A 21,353-nucleotide genomic window follows, 5' to 3' on the forward strand; every position below is an offset into this window, starting at 1 on the left:
AAATATATGCAACGATGCATGGATATGCTCATAGATTCACATCAGTTCTGGAAGAGATAGGTGGTCTGGAGTCATTTTCTTTCTTTTTTTTTTCATATTTTACAGTTTTATTTATACAAAATATCTAGAATAGAAGTCATTTTCTTAATCTGGATTCTTGTTTAGGGACAGATTATAAAACAGATTAAGAGGGAAGGGGAAAACAGCATTGAGGAGTGAAAAATGACCAACATTAGGGCAATACACAACCTAATTCGCAGAGTGTGGAGAGAAAATTTATGCAGAAGCCAGAGGAAATGCAAGTCTCACAACACAACAACTGCAGTGAGATGCCAAAGGGTTCCAGTGAGGCCTCCAGAGGATTTACACAAAAGCGTCCAGGGAAAGGAGTCGCTTTGACAGGTACCATGTCCGGCTTCCAACATTTACCAATGCTCAGACCTCTGCTTCCCGTTAGCTCTTCTTTTTCCCACTCTGAGTATGTAGAATTCAGAAACCTGGCCCACAGGCGAGAGGAGTTGAGAGGAAGCATAGCCTGATTAGACACAGAAACAGTCAAGAATACCTTATCAAGCCCAAGGCTTCCAAGTTCAGCTTGAACTAGAGAAACAGAGAAGCTCCAACTCTGAATAAAGACCTGAGGTTTAATTTTTGTACTTGGCTGAAATATATTCATTACTAAAATGAGGCTATTCTTCCGAGTGCAGAGACAGGAGGCTTTTTATTCCGGAGAAGGGCAGTACATGTAATGTGGCTTGTCAGAAGTTTCATTCGAGGACAGGGAAAGAACCACAGTGCAGGATTAAGAGAAGGGTGAGAAGGGATGAGGTAAGGATCATCATTTTCTTCTTTTGTGATCAGACCGTACATGTTCTCCTTATTCAACATGAATTATTTTGATAAAGCTGACAGAAAATTTAAGAAAAAATTCATATATTAGAAAAACACACAGGGGAGTCGGGATGTTGAGTGACTAGAGACATTGGTTGCCACATCGTCCCAGGGGAATGTTGGGTTTTAGGCAGTAGAAAGGGGGAACGGGAAGAGCCCAGGTGAAGTTTAGCGGAGAAAGGCACTGGAGCCTGCTGGGGACTTCATGGAAAGAAACAGCGAAATAGAAGGAGAAAAAGAGATGTCTGCAGAAATCTACCCCAGAGAATCTCAGAGCGCAGTGAATGCGGACATGGGGCGTCCTCTCCCTGTCCCACACACCTCCAGTGGTCGGCAGGCTGCCGAGCTGCCTGAGACCTTTTCTACCTATGCAATCTCAAATGCGGCTACAATCATTGAACTGGGACCCTCTTGAGAATAAAGCATCGCGCTTCCAGTTGCTTCGGGGGTCGCCCCCGTGGCCATAGCTTGAGCCAAGAGTAGCTGCTATACTGCTTCCCACTCATACCGCCCCTCCCTCTGCCCCAGGGAGCTCCACCCTACAGTTTTCACATCACCTGTTCCCACACACACAGTTTCCAACTCCTGCACCTATTGCGGTAGACCCTGGAGAACTTGTGTGATCCCAAAGCTTGGACCTTTCATGAGGGCTTCCTTCCAGGGAGAGAGACTGGGAGAACTGGAATGCCCTTTCTCTTTCACTCAAACTCTTTCCGCCCCACTCCTCCCCTGCTCACTGCAGCTGAGAGGGGCCACTGAAGGAGACTTTCAAAAGTGGCCCCCTGCACTCGGCTGGTGTGCCCTCCAATCTGGGGTTTCCACAGAGAGAGGGGCCGACATCTTTCCCCTTGAGGACCTGCAGTGGACCTAGGGGTGCTAGGTCTGGGAGTTCCCTGCCCACAAAACTCCCAGAGACACCGCCTCTGGCATGCACTGGATCCCATTTTCCCAGGAATCTCGGGGGTTGCTTAGGGGCACACAGGGCAGAATTGAGAGCTAAATTCACGAGGTGGATAGGCCCACATGGGCAGAAAAGACAGGAGAGTGCACTGTGGTTCAGATCCTCAGCAAATTCGTGGTGCATCCATCCCCCCTCAACCCACCACAGGAAAACCACAACTTTGGACTTGAGCGGGTCCATGAGTGAGGTTGTTCCTGGCCCGAGGTGCCACTGCTGGTAAGCACAGCGATTTGGGTGCCCATTTACACCCAAACACTGAAGGAATCTCTCAGGGCCTGGTAAGAGTGAGGGGGGCAAAAGTCACACCCCATAGCCAGGCAGTGAATTGCACATGGCGCCTTCCTCAGTAGCAGACTTTGCGGTTTGGTGGGGCTGCTCCATCCCCCTTCCTGAAAGCCTTCCCCAGCGACCTGGGAGCTGACCTTTTATCCTTGCTCAGACAGTTCTACAACTTATGTCTGTGGAGCCTGGAGGCAGGCTTGGCTGACCTAGCCATGCTCAAGGTCGCCCCTCTACCTGCCTCTGCGGCAGTGGAGAGCAAGCAATCCCCTGGGAGCTTCAGCCCCCCCCCCCACTGCCTGGGGCATTTAAGTGTTTCTTCTGAGGGGATAAAGCTGATTACAGGCCCTGAAAAACAACTCTGCTGTTGGCTCTTTCCTGCAAGCACCAACTTCTGACAGCAAGAACAACGGTACAGTGCGTTATAACATTTAATGACTCAATCAAACAGGGTGTCCTGATTCTTACTCATAAGCATGACCCACCATCTCAGAGATTAACACATTAACTGCCATGTGAGTTGTACGTAACTCAGGCTATTTTTGAGCGCAGGGCCTCTTAAAGCATATGGAACTCACACGTCTCTTTACCTCGGGAGCCATGTGAAATATTATTCAAGTTGCATACAACTCATGCACAGAAAACAATAAAAAATAACAATTTTTTTTATTAAATTAGAAAGGATCATTTTGTGTTCAAAGTTTTTATTCTATTTTCCTAATAAAACACTGTGGCCCCAAGGAAATTTCTTTTCCTAGTGTGGCAGTCTATGTGTTAAGGTGGGGGTTCCAGTACAGTTCACACAGCTGGGGAGAGGGGAAGACAGCAGAATAGAAGTAGCGCAAGTGGCACCACTTTGCAGAAAAAGAATAAACGTTGCAGGTGGCTTGAGCTGTGAGGGGTCTCCCTTCACCACTGCAGACCTCTGGGCTGATGGGGAGCTGCTCAAAATCTGTGCAGAGACATTGCACCAGAGAGTAGGCACAGCAAAGATCTGGGGGTGCCAATCCCTGGTTTCTGTAGCCCACACCATCATGATAGCTCTGGTGCATGGTGTCAGCTCTGCTCAGGACTCAGCTTTCCAGCAGTAGCCTTTACATCATCCCCCAACCTAGGGAGGAAGCAGACAGAACAAATGCTTCCTTGCATTGCACCAGGACTGGGGGCGTAGCATTCCTCTCCCCCTGTGTGGGACCTAAGCAGAGGAGGACCCTCAGATGCCACAGGCATCACCTGAGAAGCCTTGGGTGAGGGCCTCAGTGGGACTTAGGTGGGATTGGGCAGAGCCTTCACCAACCAGCACCTGTGCCCCATGTCTATGGTTCCTGGGCCACTGAGACAAAGTCCTGCCTGTGCAGGTGGGGACCAACGGCCTCCATGCTGGCAGAACAACCATCCACTGGTGTGGCTCCTCCCCTGTAGTGCCCAGTTCCAGCTCTGAACTCTCACTATGCCCTAGCCTGAGGCTCTGCCCTATAACTCCAGGTGACACCAGCCCTGAGATTCCAGAGTTGAACCTAGGCCCCAAGACAATACTCTGGAATCTCCACCACTACTGCTGGGCCAGTGGAACCTCCTTGAGAACCAACACTTCACCAGGTACCCCCCAGCCCTGAGCATACATTACTCCTGGATCTGGTTCATGCAAATGCCTATACCCCTGTCATTCACACCCACTGCCTAAGTAGACTAACCCAGCTGCCACTGTCACCAATTCCCCACAACAACAGTGATGGAGAGGGTCACATCCATACCACAACTGAACTCCAAACAATGATCTGGGGAACAACCCCTCACCCCATACAAAGATCATCAAGCACTGACTTGAACTGAGGAAATCACAGGGGAACAGGTCAAAGCAGAACAGCTGTTCTACTGGCTCTCAGTGCACCTACCCCTCCCCTGATGGGTCAACAGCCCAGAGTAGGTAACAAAAGCTCCATCTAGGGTCCTCCCTTCCCACTAACTAAACAGGAGAGTCTCCAGCAAAGGAGAACAAAATGCCCTGCAATCCTGTGAACCCAGATCTGAGAGAAGAGAAGCCAGATGAGAAGAAACCAACAAAAGAATTCTGGTGACATGAATAAACAAAATAGCTTGATACCCCAAAAGGGACAAAAATAGAGCCACAGTAGTGGACGCCATCTGCAAAGAAATGGCTGAAATGACAGAAAGGGAATTCAGAATAAGGATGGCAAATAAAAATGAGTGGAACTGACATGGCAGTTGACAACCCACAAAAAGAAGCCAAAAAATATGTCAGAAAATTAATCAAAAAGTCACTAAAGAACTATACAACATGAGAAAAGATATGATTGAACTTAAAGATATGAAAGACTCATTTAGGGAACTTCCAAAACACAGCAGAAAGTATCAGCAACAGACTAAACCAAGGAAAAGAAAGAATCTCAGAGCTTGAAGACAAGGTTCTCGATCTAACCCAGCTATACAAAGAGACAGAGAAGAGAACACAAAGGCAGAACCATCACTTGCAGGCATATGAGAGCATGCAAAGCAAACTAATATATGAATTATAGGATTCCCTGAGGAAGAAGAAGAAAGAGCTAAAAGCAATGAAAATCTAATCAAGGGAATTATTGAGGGAAACTTCCTTTGCATTGCCAGAGATTGAGACATTCAGGTAAAAGATGGTCATTGAAATCTGGGAAGATTCATAGCAAATAGGACAACTCTGAGGCACATAGTTCAACCTGGCCAAGGTCAAAATGAAGGAGAAAATTCTACACACAGCTAGACAAAAGCAACAACTGACCTACAAAGAAACCCCATCAGGCTCAAAGCAGATATCTCAGTGGAAACCTTAGAAGCCAGAAGGGAGTGGAGCCCCATCTTCAATCTTTTTAAACAGAACTACTGCCAGCCTAGAATCATAGATCCTGCAAAACTAAGTTTCACATTTGATGGAGAAACCAAGTCTTTTCCAGACAAGCAAACACTGAGGGAATTTGTCATAACCAGACCTTCCCTGCAGGAAATACTCAGAACTACATTATACATAAACCAGCACAATAAATACACACCAGTGTAAAATCACCCAAAAAAGCTAAAGCTCTTACAACTCTTATCAAACAATAACACAAGAGGGAAAACACAGCAACATGATGAACAGAATAGCATCCCACATATTAAATCTATCTCTTAATAGTTTAAATGCACACTCAAAAGGCATAGGCTGGCTGAATGGATGAAAATACACAACCCAATTATCTGCTGTCTTCAGGAAACACATCTAAACCACAAGACCTCACACAGACACAATGGGAAAGGAGGGAAAAAACTATTCCATGCAAATGGAAAGTAAAAGAGAGCAGGTGTAGCCTTTCTCATATCAGATAAAATTGACTTTAACTCAGCAATGGTAAAGAAGGACAAAGAGGTTATTATATAATGGTAAAGGGAATAATACAACAAGAAGACATAACAATCCTAAATATATATGCACCTAACACAGCAGTTCTCATATACATAAGGCAACTTTCACTAGAGCTAAGCAAAGAAACAAATAGCAGCATCATATTTGCCAGGGACTTCAACACCCCACTATCAGAGCTGGACAAATTATCAAAACAGAAAATAAAGAAAGAAAAATTGGACCTAAACCAGCATCTAAATCAAAAGGAAAACAGCATTTACAGAGCACTCTACCCCCAAACAATGAAATATATATACTTCTCACCATCACATGAGACATTCTGTAGATTAATTGTATCTTAAGCCATGAGACAGGCCTGAATAAATAAATCATACCATGTATCTTCTCAGACCACAGTGGAATAAAACTAAAAATTAATCACAAGAGAAACACTCTAACCTATGCAAAGTCATGGAAATTGAACAACCTGCTGCTGAACTATTAGGGTGTCAAGAATGAAATTAAGATAGAAATCAAAAGATTCTTTCAACTGAATAACAAAGGGAACACAAGCTATCAAAATTTATGGGACTCAGCAAAAGCATTCCTCAGGAGAAAATTCATGCCCTTAAATTCCTACATCAAAAAGACAGAAAGAGCACAAATTAACAACCTAATGTCACATCTCAAGGAACTAGAAAAGGAAGAGCAAACCTAAAACAAAGCCAGCAGAAGAAAAGAAACAACAAAGGTCAGAGTAGAGCTACATGAAATGGAAAATAAAAAGATAATACAGAAAGAAGATCAATGAAACAAAAAGTAGTTTCTTTGGAAAGATAAACAAAATGATAAGACTGCTTGCTAGATTAACCAGGAATAGAAAGAAGAAAAAGGACCCAAATAAGCTCAATCAGAAATGAAAAAGGATACATCACAACTGAGACCACAGAAATACAAAATATCATTCACGAACACTATGAAAATCTTTAAGCATATAAACTAGAAAATGTAGAGGAAATGCACAAGTCCCTGGAGATACACAACCTCCCAAGACTCAATCATGAAGACATAGAACTCCTCAAGTGACAAATAACCAGTAGCCAAATTGAAGCAGTAATAAAAAAATCTTCCAAGTGGGAAAATCCATAATTCATAAGAAGCACTATGGGTAAATAACTTATGGCATATTCATATAAAGGAAAATTACCTATGACAAAAAAACCTCACAAATTACAGCTATGCAAAACAAAATTGGTGAATTTCCCATATAGAAAAGGTGTGTATGTAATATAGCATGATTCACTTTATACAAAATTCAAGAACAGGCAAAGAGGTAAGAATAGTAGGTGCTTTTGGACAAGAATTAACCTGGGGAAAGGAAGACATGAGAGATGATTCAGGAATGCTGAAATGTGCTTGTCTGAGTAACGGTTACATGGTTTTATGGATTTGTAATTGATCTAGATAAACACTTTAGAAAAGGCACTTTGTACATTTTCCTTTATATAAATGTTCCGTCAACAAAGAGTTAAAAAGTAAAAAGTCTAAATATATTTTGTGGCAAAACTTCGTATGATGATACTATCCAGTGACAAACTTCGTGCCAGAATTGCTGTTCATAACTTCGGACTACGTAATTAGGTCCCACTGAGTCTTCTGATAATATTAGGCCATCTTAACACGTGGCACTTAAAAACATACACTTTGATATCATTTCCTCTTCTCTTTTGTGTTAATCTGCCCTCCACAATGCTGCTACTGATTTTTTGGAAGAAGAAATGGATTTCCATAACTAATCTTTTAAAATTAATCATCACCAAATGGAGCTTACCTCACAAAGGATGTGTAGAGGACTCTCATTCGCAGTCTGGGTGCACGGAACAAGCAAAAAACTGATGCTTGGCTCTGGGCTCCATCCAACTCCTCCTGCATGGTGGATCTCAGAAACTTCAACAACAAAAATAACAAGCATTTATAAGATGTCAATAAGCCAGACTTAGTGCTAACTGCTAGAGGATGAGCTAGACACATTGTCCACTATCCTCAAGGAAATTTCTGTCTAGTGGAGAATATGATATCCTTGTCCTTATTCAATGGCTGGTAAATTCAGGCATATGAAAGCCAGGCTTCCTTGCTGCAAGGCAGAGAAATTGTGTTGGGCAATTCCAGCATCAGAGTTTCCTGCAAGATCCTCTGTTGCAACTGCATGGTACCTTGACCTTTTTTTGTTGTTGTTTTTTTGTTTTTTGTTTCTTTTTGGTCCAATCCTATGCTCTCACTTCTAATAGATAATGTTCCTGTCAATACTCCCCAATGAAGCTCCTGCACACAAATCTCTGATTTCCTACTTCCTGAGGAACTTAAGCTTCAACCATCACTGCTGGCTGGGGCTAGGGAAAGATGTTAATGCTACAATGAGAATTTAGAACTACATCTTCTGATGAATATCTCATAACTGGTATTACCTGGAGCATGCTGTTGTGATACAGGTATTAACAATTTTACTGGTGGTGAACAGGGATGGGTTAGTTATAGAACAATATGTATCAGCATGTGTATGGTTTCAGGATTTTGAAGGTTTCAAGAAAAATAATAACTAGAAGGACATTGGAATCGGGTGGCTATTGTAAGGGGCCACCAGTGCATTGAAGACAGATAATGGAAAACTGATAGTGATTGACAACCAATATAAAGTGACATATGAAATCCAGAGGATGCATAAAGCAAGCTGCTTATAGAGAGAGCCTCATCTCCCGAGGGGGAGGGCAGAAAAACTAAAGATCAAGCCCCAGGACTCAGTGTTAAGAGTACCTTCAGGAAAGCCTAAAAATCTGAACTTTGGCTGGTCTCCTTCGTCAAGTTCATGGCCGTGACTGAGAGGAAGTAGAACTTACGAAGGGATGGGTGTATCTGTGTATCTGAGTTGATGCATCAGATCGTGTTGAATCTCCATATTCTTTTGTACTACTTGGGTTGAAAGAGTAGGTCATTTCTCCCTGTTAAAAGCTAGTGTTCAGCTGGGCGCAGTGGCTCATGCCTGTAATCCTAGCACTCTGGGAGGCCAAGGCAGGAGGATCGCTCCAGGTCAGGAGTTTGAGACCAGCCTGAGCAAGAGCGAGACCCCATCTCTACTAAAAATAGAAAGAAATGATCTGGACAGCTATAAATATATATAGAAAAAAAATTAGCCGGGCACGGTGGCACATGCCTGTAGTCCCAGCTACTTGGGAGGCTGAGGCAGAAGGATTGCTTGAGCCCAGGAGTTTGAGGTTGCTGTGAGCTAGGCTGATGCCATAGCACTCTAGCACAGGCAACAGAGCCAGACTCTCTCTCAAAAAAAAAAAAAAAAATTCTGCATGTAACCTTATCATAGCACTTATTTTATATGATAATGGTCTTTTAATTGTTATATTCCATAGTAAAATGTATGTTCCTTGAGGGTGGAATATCTGACATATTCTCCGATTAATATCTGTCTCCAGACAGGCACAATGTACGTATTTTTTTGAGGGAATGACAGAGTGCTAAAATGAACCATAGCAGTATCTGGCTTCCAGTCATGTGGAGGCTAACTTAAAAAAAAGTCTGTTTTCCTACTCAGACACATTAGTACCCTCTAATGAGGACAATGTAAATGAGAAAAAAGAGACTTTAATCTATTTTACTGACATATCATATTCACATTGTGTAGAACAGTATCTCACTTATATTTGATAATCAATCAATATTTATTGAGTTAGTGAATCAATGCATAAAATTAAAATCAAATTTTTAAATCTTTCTTCTGCATGGTTAATTTCCCTTTCCTTCATTGGCTTTCTCATGTCCCCTAGAAGGCACAAGAGTTACTGAATAGTGGGAAATGAATTGTGTACTGATTTCTTTCCCCTACCTGTCTAGGTTAAGGGCATGAAAACATGATGGCCAACTTGTTCTAATAATTATGTGCACTTCTGCCAGTGAATATGTACACAAGTACACGTAACTGAATTATATGAACTTCTGTGATATCTATGTCCAAATCCTTCCAAAAGACAAAAGAAATGATGGTTTTTCCAATGCTCACCCCGACCCCCAGTGATGAACTGGTGGGCAACAAGGACAGAGATGTGAAGTCCCACTCACAGAATCCTAATTCTAGAAGTGTAGTCACCCCAGGAACCCACACTAGTGTGACTGTAAGGTCATGTTTTCGTTTCCTGCTCGTGACCAGCTCCCCTTTCCAGATCACCTCAATGGTCAGAGTCTCTCCAGCATCCTTTTTTCCATTTATGCGTGCAACTCTTCTAAGTTCCTTTAAGCCCTCCTCTGGCTGATTGTAGATGATCAGCCACCGAGCAGACTCCACAAGCCATCTGATAAAAGAAGACAATGCAGGTACAGTAAATAATTGTTTATTTGTCACATAACCTTTAACCTGAGATTGTTTTCCCTTCCATTTAATACAGACTTTATAAATTGCAGTAGAGTCATTTCTAACCAAGTCACCCTCCTACATTGGACTCCTAAGGGGAAGGTGTATCTGGACATCAATAAGTGTATGTTAAAGTATTTATAGAGAAAAATGAATAATGAAAATACATAAATCATTCATTTACATTCTTACATTTTTATTATTAATAATATATAATTTATATACCATAAAATTAACCTTTCTTTTTTTGATAGTTCTTTCTTTATTTCAGCATATTACGGGGATATAAATGTTTAGGTTACATATATTGCCTTTGCCCCACCTGAGTCAGAGCTTCAAGCATGTCCATCCCCCAGATGTTGCGCACTGTACCTGTTAGGTGTGAATACACCTATCCCCTCTACCCCCTTCCCACCTGCCCAACACCTGATGAATGTTACTACCATATGTGCACATAAGTGTTGATCAATTAATACCCATTAGATGGTGAGTACATGTGGTGCTTATTTTTCCATTCTTGGGATACTTCACTTAGTAGAATGGGTTCCAACTCTATCCAGGATAATACGAGAGGTGCTAGATCCCCATTGTTTTTTGTGGCTGAGTAGAACTCAATGGTATGTATATGCCACATTTTATTAATCCACACATGTATTGATGGGCACTTGGGTTGTTTCTGCATCTTTGCCATTGTGAATTGTGCTGCTATAAACATTCTAGTGCAGATGTCTTTTTTATAGAATGTCCTTTTTTTTTTTTTTGCCTTTGGGTAGATACCCAGTAGTGGAATTGCTGGATCAAATGGTATTTCTACTTGTAGCTCTTTGAGGTATCTCCATATTACTTTCCACAGAGGTTGCACTAGTTTCCAGTCCCACCAGCAGTGTATGATGTTCCTATTTATTTCTCTTCATCCACACCAACATTTATTGTTTTGGTACTTTTTGATAAAAGCCATTCTCACTGGAGTTAAGTGATACCTCATTGTGGTTTTGATTTGCATTTCCCTGATGATTAGAGATGTTGAACATTTTTTCATATGTTTTTGGCCATTATCCTGTCTTCTTTTGAAAAGTTTCTGTTCAAGTCCTTTGCCCACTTTTTGATAGGGTTGTTTGATTTTTTTCTTGCTGATTTTCCTGAGTTCTATATAGATTCTAGTTATCAGCAAAATTAACCTTTCTTTCTTTCTTTTTTTTTTTTTTTTTGAGACAGAGTCTGGCTCTGTTGCCCAGGCTAGAGTGCCGTGGCGTCAGCCTAGCTCACAGCAACCTCAAACTCCTGGGCTCAAGCAATCCTACTGCCTCAGCCTCCCGAGTAGCTGGGACTACAGGCATGCACCACCATGCCCGGCTAATTTTTTCTATATAGATTTTTAGTTGGCCAGATAATTTATTTCTATTTTTAATAGAGACGGGGTCTTGCTCTTGCTCAGGCTGGTCTCGAACTCCTGAGCTCCAGCGATCCTCCTACCTCAGCCTCCCAGAGTGCTAGGATTACAGGCGTGAGCCACCACGCCTGGCCAAAATTAACCTTTCTTAAAGGTCACAATTTAGTGGTTTTAAACATAATCACACGGTTCTTAAGACATCACCACTACCTAATTCTAGAACATTTTCATCATCCTGAAGAAATTCCCATCACATTCACTCCCCATTACTTCTTCCCTGCAGCCCATGGCAACCATTTATCTACTTTGTGTCTGTATGGACTTTTTCATACTGACTACTTTCTAAAATCAAACTTTTAAATCCTTCCTCTGCGTGAAATCATTCAAAATGTGATATTTTGGGTCATTCTATGAGCCAAATATCACCCTGATTTAAAAGCCAGACAAAAACACAATAAGAAAATTATAGAACCATATCCTTTACAAATTTTAGTGGAAAAATCCACAAAATAAGACTAACAAACCAATGCAGCAGCGTATTGAGGGGATTATACACCGTGCTCAAGTGGCATTCATTCTGGATTGCAATAATGTTTCAATATACAAAAATCCACCGGTATAATACGTGACATTGCTATTAATATAATAAATGAGAACCCCACATGGTCATCTAATTCCTACAGAAAAAGCAACTTTAATACCTTTTTATGATAAAAACACTTAAAAAAACTAGGAATAGAAGGAACCCACCTCCAAATAATAAGTGCTATATTTGAAAAATCCACAGTGAACACTATACTGGATGATCAAAGAATAATAGCTTTTACTCCAAGATCAGGAACAAGTCAAGGATACCCACTTGCATTATTTCTATTCAATATTGTACTGAAACTTCTAACTAGAGTGATTAGTCAAGGAAAATAAAAGGCATCTATGCTGAAAATAAAGAAGTAAAATTATCTCTATTTGCAGATAATATGAAGTCATATGTAGAGAATTCTGAAGATTCACACACAAAAAAGAAACTGTTATCACTAACAAATGAATTGGGCAAAGTAGCAGAATACATAGTCAATATGTAAAAATCAGTCACATTTCTATATAATAACAATGAACAGAGTGAAAAGGAAATTTCAAAAACAATTTCATCTATTATAGCATGAACAAAAATAAGAGTTATAAATTAACTTAACCAAGGTGTTTATAGACTTGCAGAATTAAAGATACAAAACACTACTAAAATGAATCAAAGAAGACAAAAACAAATAGAAATATATTTTACATTTCTGGATTGAAAGACTTAATATTGTTAAGATGTCAATACTATTCAAAGCAATCTACACAGGCAATTCTTATGAAAATTCCAATGGCATTTTTTCTGAAACACCCATCCTGAAATGCACATGGAATCTCAAGGGACCCCAAATAGCCAGGACAATCTTGCAAAAGAAGAACAACAGTGGAGGACTCACACTTCCTAAATTCAAAACTTATTCCAAAGCTACAGTAATCAAAACAGTGTGGTACTATCAATGGATAGAGTAGGGAGGCTAGAAATAAACCCTAACATACATGGCCAAATAATATTTGACAAGAGTATTAATGGGGCTGAACAGCCTTTTCAACAAATGGTGCTGGAAAACTGCATATATCCATGCAAAAGAATGGAAGAGGACCCTTGTCCAATACCATATACAGAATTAACTAAAACTGGATCAGAGATGTAAATCTAAGACCTAAACTTATAAAAATTTTAGAAGAAGACATAGGGCAAGTATTCTTGACATGGTATTTGGCCAGAATCTCTTAGGTATGACAGCAAAGGCACAGGCAACAACAGAAATAATAGGCAAATTTGGATTCATGAAAAATTGTTAAATTTGTGCTTTACATAAGACTATCAACGAAGTAAAAAGGCAACCCACAGAGTAGCAAAAAATATTTGCAAATCATATGTTTCATAAGAGATTAAAATCTAGAATATATAGACAACTCCTAAAACTGAAACAACATCAAGAACAACAAAAACAAACCCAATTCAAAAATGGGCAAACAATTGAATAGACATTTCTCCAAAAAAGATATACAAGCACTTGAAAAGATACTAACTGAAACATAGTTTTGCCAGTTGTAGAATTCCTTATGGACAGATTTTTCTTTCAACACTTTTTTTTTTTTGAGACAAAGTCTCACTCTGTTGCCCTGGCTAGAGTGCCGTGGGGTCACCCTAGCCCACAGCAACCTCAAACTCCTGGGCTCAAGCAATCCTCCTGCCTCAGCCTCCTGAGTAGCTGGGACTACAAGCATGCACCACCATGCCCGGCTAATTTTTTTTCTATATATTTTTAGTTGTCCATAAAATTTCTTTCTATTTTCAGTAGAGACAGGGTCTCACTCTTGCTCAGGCTGGTCTCGAACTCCTGAGCTCAAACAATCTGCCTGCCTTGGCCTCCCAGAGTGCTAGGATTATAGGCGTGAGCCACCACGCCCAGCCTTCTCTCAACACTTTGAATATCTAACCCCACTGACTTCCAGTCTCCATGTTTTCAGATGAGAAATTAGCTATTAATTTTATTGAGGATCTCTTGTACATGATGAGTTGTTTCCCTCTTGATGATTTGAACAATCTGTCTTTGGATTTTGGTAGTTTGATTAAGCTATGCCAAAGTGTGGATCTTTTGAGTTAATCTATTTGGAGCTTTTTAATTTCTTGAATGTATAGATGAATGTTTCCAACACATTTGATTTTTGGGGGCCATTGTGTCTTTCAAAGTACTTTCTTCCTATTTCTCTAACCTCTCCTCTGGGACTCCTCTAATGTATATGTTGATACAATTGATAGGGCGCCACAAGTCTACAAGGCTCTCCTCATTTTTTGGAATTCATTTCTTTTTGTGCATTAAACTGGATAAACTCAATAATCTAACCTCATATTCACTGCTTATTTTCTGCCTGCTCAAATCTGCTATTTAGACCATCCAGTGAATTTTTCACTTCTTACATTTTAGCTCCAGAGTCTCAATTTGGCTACTTTTAAATATTTCTATCTTCACCCATATTCTCTATTTGGAAACAACTTTTTTTATATTTTCCATTAGTTCTGTACATACGGGTTTTTTTTTAAACACTTGAACATATTTTAAAAACAGATTCACAGTCCTTGTATAATAAGGCACCATCTGCCTTTCCTCAGGTATAGTTTGTACTGATGAACTTTTCTTCCTGTGTAGGAGGCATACTTTCTTATTTCCTTCCATGGCTCATAACTTTGTTGAAAACTGTACCTTTAAACAATAAAATATAGCAACACTGGAAATGAGATTCATCCCTCTTTCAGAGTGTTTGTTGTTGTTGCTGCTGCTTGTTGTAGTGGTTGTTTATTTGGTCAGTGACTTTTTGTGAAATAATTCTGTAAAATCTGTATTTTTCATGGGTGGCCTCTGAAGTCTCCAGTTGGATAGCTTAGTGGTCAGCCAATGAATTAATCATCTTCAACCAATTAATTCCCAGTCTCTGTTGAGAGGCTGTGAGTATGTCTTGGGACATGTGTTCAGCGTTCAGCCATGTAGTTTACAGTTCTGCCTTAGCCTCCACTCACTGCATATGCAGAGCCTCAAGATCACCCAGAGGTGAGGGCTCAGGGCCTTTTCAGGACCTTCTTGAGCACGCATACAGCCACGGACATGCACATGACCTTCTAGACAACCAGAAATATGTTGAAGCTTTTCAAAACCACTACAGATACAGTTGACCCTTGAACAATACAGGTTTGAAATGTGTAGGTTTCCTCATGTGTGAATTCTTTAAAATAAAATTACACCAAGTATGCCTGCCTCTCCTTCCAGCCTCTCCACCTCTTCCATGTCTGCCACCCCTGAAGCACCAAGACTAACCCCTCCTCTTCTCCTTCACCTCAGCCTACTCAACGTGAGGATGACCAAGAAAAAGTTGTTTATGAAGATCTCCTTCTACTTCATGATAGTAAATATATTTCTCTTCCTTATGATTTTCTAATAATGTTTTTTCCCCTTAATTTATTGTAAGAATACAGCATGTAATACAATACATGTATCATACAAAATACATGTTAATGAACTGTTTGTGCTATAGGAAAATTTTTGGGTTAAAAGTAGGCTATTAGAAATTCACTTTTGGGGGCAACAAAATCTATATGTGGATTTTCGACTACATGGGAGCGTTGCCCCAACTCCTCTGTTGTTTAAGGTTAGCTTTGTTATTTTCTTTTCTTCTGCTGGCTTTGGGTTTGTTTCATTCTTTTTTTACTAGTCGTTGAGTTGTGACGTTAAGTTGTTAAGTTGTGATCTTTCTGTCTTTTTGATGTAGGTATTTAAGGCTACAAACTTCACCCTTGGGACTGCTATACCTGTAGGCCATAGATTTGGAAAGTTTGTGTCCCCTTTGTCATTCAGTTCAAGGATGTGATTTCCATCTAAATTTCCTCACTGACTCAAGGATCATTCATCAGATGGTAATTTCCATGACTTTGTGTATTTCTCTTGGAATTGAATTTTAGTTTTATTCCACCGTGGTCTGAGAAGATACATGGTATGATTTACATTTTTGTGAATTTGCTGAGATTTCTTTTGTGGCCAAAGATACAATCAATCTTGAAAAATGTCCCATGTGCTGATGAGAAGAATATATATTCCACAGGTGTGGAGTAGAAAGTTCTGCAAATGTATTATATGTTAGGTACATTTGTTGTAGAGTCCTGTTTAAGTGCAGTGTTTCTTTACTCATTTCCTGGTTTGATGATCTATGCAGTTCTGTGAGTGGGGTGTTGAATTAAGATGCTACTGTTTATTTCTTTCTTTATATCTAGTAGAATTATTAGTAGCTATATGAATCTGGGAGCTCCTGTATTAGGTGCATATATATTTAGCACTGTTATGACTTTTTCTTGGATTGCTCCCTTTACCAGTATATAATGACCACTTTAATCTTCTTTTTGCCAGTGTTTATTTAACACCTATTTTATCTGATATGACAATGGATATATGTGTTAGCTTTTGGTTTTCATTTGCATAAAATATTTTCCCCATCCCTTTACCTTGAGTCTGTGTGAGTCCCTGTGGTTTAGTTGTGTTTCTTGGATATAGAAAATATTTGCTCTGTGTTTTTTCATCCATTCAGCCAGTCTGTGTCTTTTAAGTGGGGTCGTTAATTCAGACCGTTCACATTGAGTGTTGGTATTGATATGTGTGAAGCTGTTCTGTTCATCATGTTGGATGACAACTTATTGTTTTGTTTTCTTTCTTGTGCTATTGTTTCTTAAGAGCTGTGAGCTTTAACTTTCAGGTGTTTTTACACTGGTGGTTATCTGTTGTGCTTTTCCATGTATAATGCACTTTTGAGCATTTCCTGTAGGGCAGGCCTAGTTGTGACAAATTCCCTTAGTATTTGTTTGTCCAAAAAAGTCCTTAGTTCTCCATCATTTCTGAAACTTACTTTTGCAGGACACAAATTCTTGCCTGGTACTTGTTCTGTTTAAGACTAAAAATGAAGCCTCATTCCCTTCTGGCTTGTCATGTCTTTGCTGAAAACTCTGCTATTAGCCTTATGGGTTTCCTTTGTAGGTTAGCTGTTGCTTTTACCTTGAAGCTTGTAGAATTTTCGCCTTCATTTTGACTTTGCCCAGGTTGATGACTATGTGTCTTAGGGATATCTTATTTGCTATGGATCTTCTCAGAGTTTGATGACCATCTTTTATCTGGATATCTGGCTCTCTGGTGATACCAGGAATTTTTTTCTCAATAATTTCCTCAAATAGGTTTTGCATGCTTTTTGCTTTTTTGTCTTCTCCCCCCAGGATACCTATAATTCATATACTGGCTTCTTTCATGTAGTCCCATATTTTCCTGAGTGATCGTTCATTCTTCTTTATTCTTTTTTTGAATGTTTGACTGACTTAGTTATTTCAAAGCCTTGTTTGCAAGCTTTGAGATTCTTTTTTCTACTTGCCTATTGTAGAAGCTTTCTGCTGTATTTTGTGACACCTTAAATGAGTATTTCATTTCTTTAAGTTCAGTTATATCCTCTCTAGTTTTTCATATTTTCCATTCAGGTCCTGAAATATTTTTTTGGTTTCTTTGAGCTGGTTTTCAACTTTCTCTTCAATCCCATTCCTCTTGTTTGCCATCCATAGTCTGAATTCCATTTCAGACATTTTGATAATTTCCTTTTAATTGGTGCCCATTGGTGTGGATCTGTCATGGTCACTTGAGGGTGTTTTTTCATATTGCCAGAATTCTTTTGCTGGTTTCTTCTCATCTGAAATGTTTCTCTCAGCTTAAGGTTGATAGGTTTGTGGTACACATGTTCCTCTTTGCTGGGAATGCTCCCACTTAATGAGAAAAAGAAGAGGTTCCTAGATAAGAGTTTTGTGTCCAGCATTAGAGGATTGACCCAGTGAGAGAGAGGCGGATGCACTGAGGGCCTGTAATGAAACTGTTCTCTTGCCTCGGCCCATTTTCCTGTGTTTGTCACAGTCCAAGCCTGTGCTGGGTGATATTTATTTAGATTTGTGGGTTGGTCCTCAGGTCCTGATGGAAGCACTTGACAGGGTTATGCAAATCTCTGTCCACAGAAGCGGGTGTTGTGACTTTTACCAGCAGCTGGCAGGTTCACAGGACCAGGGCAGGCACCTGGACACATCACACCACTGCACCAGATGACGAGTGAGATCACTGGACCTTGATCAGTGCCTGGGAATGCTGTAGATCCTTGGCCAGTGCTTGTGTTTATCTTGGAACTTTGTCGGGCAACTGTGTGGGTTGTGGTTCTTTGGCAGGAAAATGGCTGGACATAGGACTGTGTTTGTTGAACTGACAGATTGAGTGGCCTTGGTGGGCACCTGGATGGATTGTGGGATCTTGGCTGTTGCCTGCATGCATCCTGAGACATTGGTGTTCACCTCTACGGGTTGTGGGACCTTTGCAGGCATCCTGGTGGGATGCAGGATTTGGTGAGTGACCCTATGGGTCAGGGGACCTTGGCAGGCAGCTGGGCAGGTCATGGGGCCTTCACAGGTGACTGGGTGCACTGTGGGACCATTCCTGCTGGTGAGATGGTTCACTGGACGTTCGTAAATGCCTAGTGCATGGCAGGACTGCAGCCAGAGGCAGGGCATTTCATGGGACCTTGATGGGTGCTTGCATGGTTTGCAAGACCTTGGGAGGTACCTGGAAAGGTAGGGGGCCTTGATTGGTGCCTGGATAGCTTGCAGATCTTTGGCAGTTGCAGGGTGGCTTTTTGAACTGCAATGGTGGGTGAATGGTGTCATGTGCCCCACTGAAGAGGTGCTGTGGCTGGGGCTCTCCCCCTGCACAGCTCTGCCTGTGGCAGGTGCTTTGGTGCTACTCAGGTGGTGGCAGTGGCACTATGGATTTGGTGAGATTGCAGCAGCAGATGCTGAAGGCCGGTAGGTGCCTGCTTTGCCTGGAAATCTGGGAGGAGGCCAGTGGGAAGGTTAGGGGAGTGCATAGCACTTAGTCTCAGTTCATGTGAGAATGCCCCACTCCCTGCTCCTTCCTTAGCCTGGCAGGGGAAATGGGGAGTTTCTTGCAGTGGAGCTGGCCCCTCTGCAGACCGGGCATTCTAGGGCAAGAGTGCAGAGTGGTGTCTATTGCAGCGACCTGAGGCCAGAGTTGGCAGGATGCCACTGTGTTCTCTCTCTGTGCAATGCTGCTGCACAGTCTCCAAGCAGCTCCCTGATCTGTTCCAAGGCCTGCTGTGATGGGGGAGCCCCCTCAAAGCTTGGGATACAATTTCTGCTGGGGAAGCGTGGAGCCCCAGGATCTATTCCCCAAACCTTCCGCACTTGTGGACTCTTTCCCCAGCCACCTTCCAATCTTGCAGAGCTTATCACCCTGCCTCTGTCTCCCCACTTCTGGCACCTCCAGTGGATTCTCTGATAACTCACAATGCTTGCTCCTATATGGTCCACCCATGGGTGAACTTCTACCTGCAACTTTTGATCTTCTCCTTGAGAATAGTGAGTGCAGGCTGCTTTAGTCTTAACTTGGCCCACATTCTGCCCTTCCCTTTTATCAAATCTCAATTACAGTGAAGAAACATTCCCAAATCATCTGCATCACATAATGTTTCCCTCTCTAAATCAATAATATATTTGTTTCACAAATAAGTGAGTGTTTTTGTTCTATGAAAAATGATTTCAGGAGAATTGTGTGTACTATACAATAATAATGATTAAAAAGTGCCGCCCTCCCACGTAGTGTGTTGTTCTATTCAGTACTTTGTTTCTCACATGGCACAGTGGGTGCTAATAGGGACCATGGTCAGGACAAAACCAGGGAGTGAACAGATCTCAAGTGTTAGGATTCTCCTCTCTATTCCCACCATAACCTCCCGTACAGGCAAAGAAAATGGAGATTGTCCATACCTGGAAGGCAAGAAGATGACAAACATGGGTATAGACACAGTCAGTTGCAGTGTGCGCCAGTCTTGAATGACAAAAGCCAGTCCTCCCAGGAACATCTGCCCAACACTGGAGGCACATAATAGCAGTGTTGTGACCATAGATCGTGACTGGGGATTTGTCCACTCTATCACTGGAAGAAAACATATATGGTAATGGTAATATCAGACAGAGGGTAATTTCAAGGTCAAGTCAAGGCATAGAGATAATGAAAGACTTATTATTGACTTACTGAGAAGAAAGCTGTTTCCGAGTAGAGTCATGACAGAGAACCCTGCCAAGAAGCGTAGTGAGCAGTAAACGAAGAAGGTGGGAGCAAAGGCTGCACAGGTGTCAGAGATGGCCAGCTGGAGGGAACACCAGCTGCACATGATCTTCCGTCCAAACCTAAGAAATATTATACCAGGTAAGATAATTTAGGCACAAAATAATATATGGAAAACTTGGCCGGGTGTGGTGGCTCGCACCTGTAATCCTAGCACTGAGAGGCCAAGGTGGGCTGATTGTTTGAGCTCAGGAGTTGGAGACCAGCCTGAGCAAGAGCGAGACCCCACTCTCTACTAAAAATAGAAAGAAATTATATGGACAGCTAAAATATATATATATAAAATTAGCCGGGCATGGTGGCACATGCCTGTAGTCCCAGCTACTCGGGAGGCTGAGGCAGGAGGATCGCTTGAGCCCAGGAGTTTGAGGTTGCTGTGAGCTAGGCTGAAGCCACGGCACTCTAGCCTGGGCAACAGAGTGAGACTCTGTCTCAAAAACATATATATATATATATATGGAAAACTTGACACAGAGGACACATCCTGAAATTTAGGATTAACATATAATGAATGGAACATTGCACTTGACACCTGGTGGCATAATTTTTTTAGTCAACAGCAGAAATCATAGATGTATCCCTTCCTATTTCTCAGTATGAGAGTGTTGTCAAAGCTCTCACACCAGACTGTCACCATGAGGACTCTGATGCCCTGTGATACTGTATAAAAGAAGATGAAATGGGAAGTTGTAAAGAATATTAGTTATAAAATCATACACATTTAGGATAGTGATTTGTGCGTTGTGTTTAGAGCACTGAGGTTTGAAATCAAGAGATCCGTGTTTGGACCTCTGCACTCTCAAGGTAAAGGCTAAACTTCCTTGAATGGAAGAGGGAAAAGACAGTAAATGAAAGTTGCCAATAGACAGTACACTGGCCATGCTCAGCTGTGTCTGCGTTTTAGCCCTCGGGAAATGAGTTTCAGCTCAAAGAGAAAATAATTCACCCACTGTTCCCCTCAGTGCAGGAACTGACAGAAAGTTCACAGAAGAGAGGATGAGGGGAGAAAGAGCAAAAGGAACAAAGAAGGGAAAGATAAACAGAAAGAAAAGGGAATTATGTGTGTCATGGAGTGGCAGGAAGGGGATGAAGTCTGGACTCAGTTTTGACTAAGTTACGTGAGATGATACTGAATTCCCAGTAGTAGTAACACATGAACAAACTCTAGTTTTAGACACCCATTCTGTGCCAGTTGTCACTTTAGCAGTATATGTAAGTCATTACAGGTCTTATAAAATGTTTAACTTTCTGAGCGTTTATAC

General features: G+C 41.3%; 1 protein-coding gene across 2 annotated transcripts in view; it reads right to left on the bottom strand.

Moving 5' to 3' along the window:
- Positions 1-21,353, bottom strand: part of SLC22A24 (solute carrier family 22 member 24) — a 31,420-nt gene that overhangs the window by 4,118 nt on the left and 5,949 nt on the right. For both annotated transcript variants that reach the window (XM_045555897.1, XM_045555898.1), the window contains exons 3-6: positions 19,999-20,153; positions 19,731-19,899; positions 9,736-9,859; positions 7,336-7,451 (exon numbers count right to left, since the gene is read on the bottom strand). In XM_045555897.1, coding sequence (XP_045411853.1) covers positions 7,336-7,451; positions 9,736-9,859; positions 19,731-19,899; positions 19,999-20,153 — 564 coding nt within the window. The remainder of the gene's footprint in view (positions 1-7,335; positions 7,452-9,735; positions 9,860-19,730; positions 19,900-19,998; positions 20,154-21,353) is intronic.

The sequence above is a fragment of the Lemur catta genome, chromosome 7 (assembly GCF_020740605.2).
Source record: "Lemur catta isolate mLemCat1 chromosome 7, mLemCat1.pri, whole genome shotgun sequence".
In the NCBI taxonomy this organism is placed as follows: Eukaryota; Metazoa; Chordata; class Mammalia; order Primates; family Lemuridae; genus Lemur; species Lemur catta.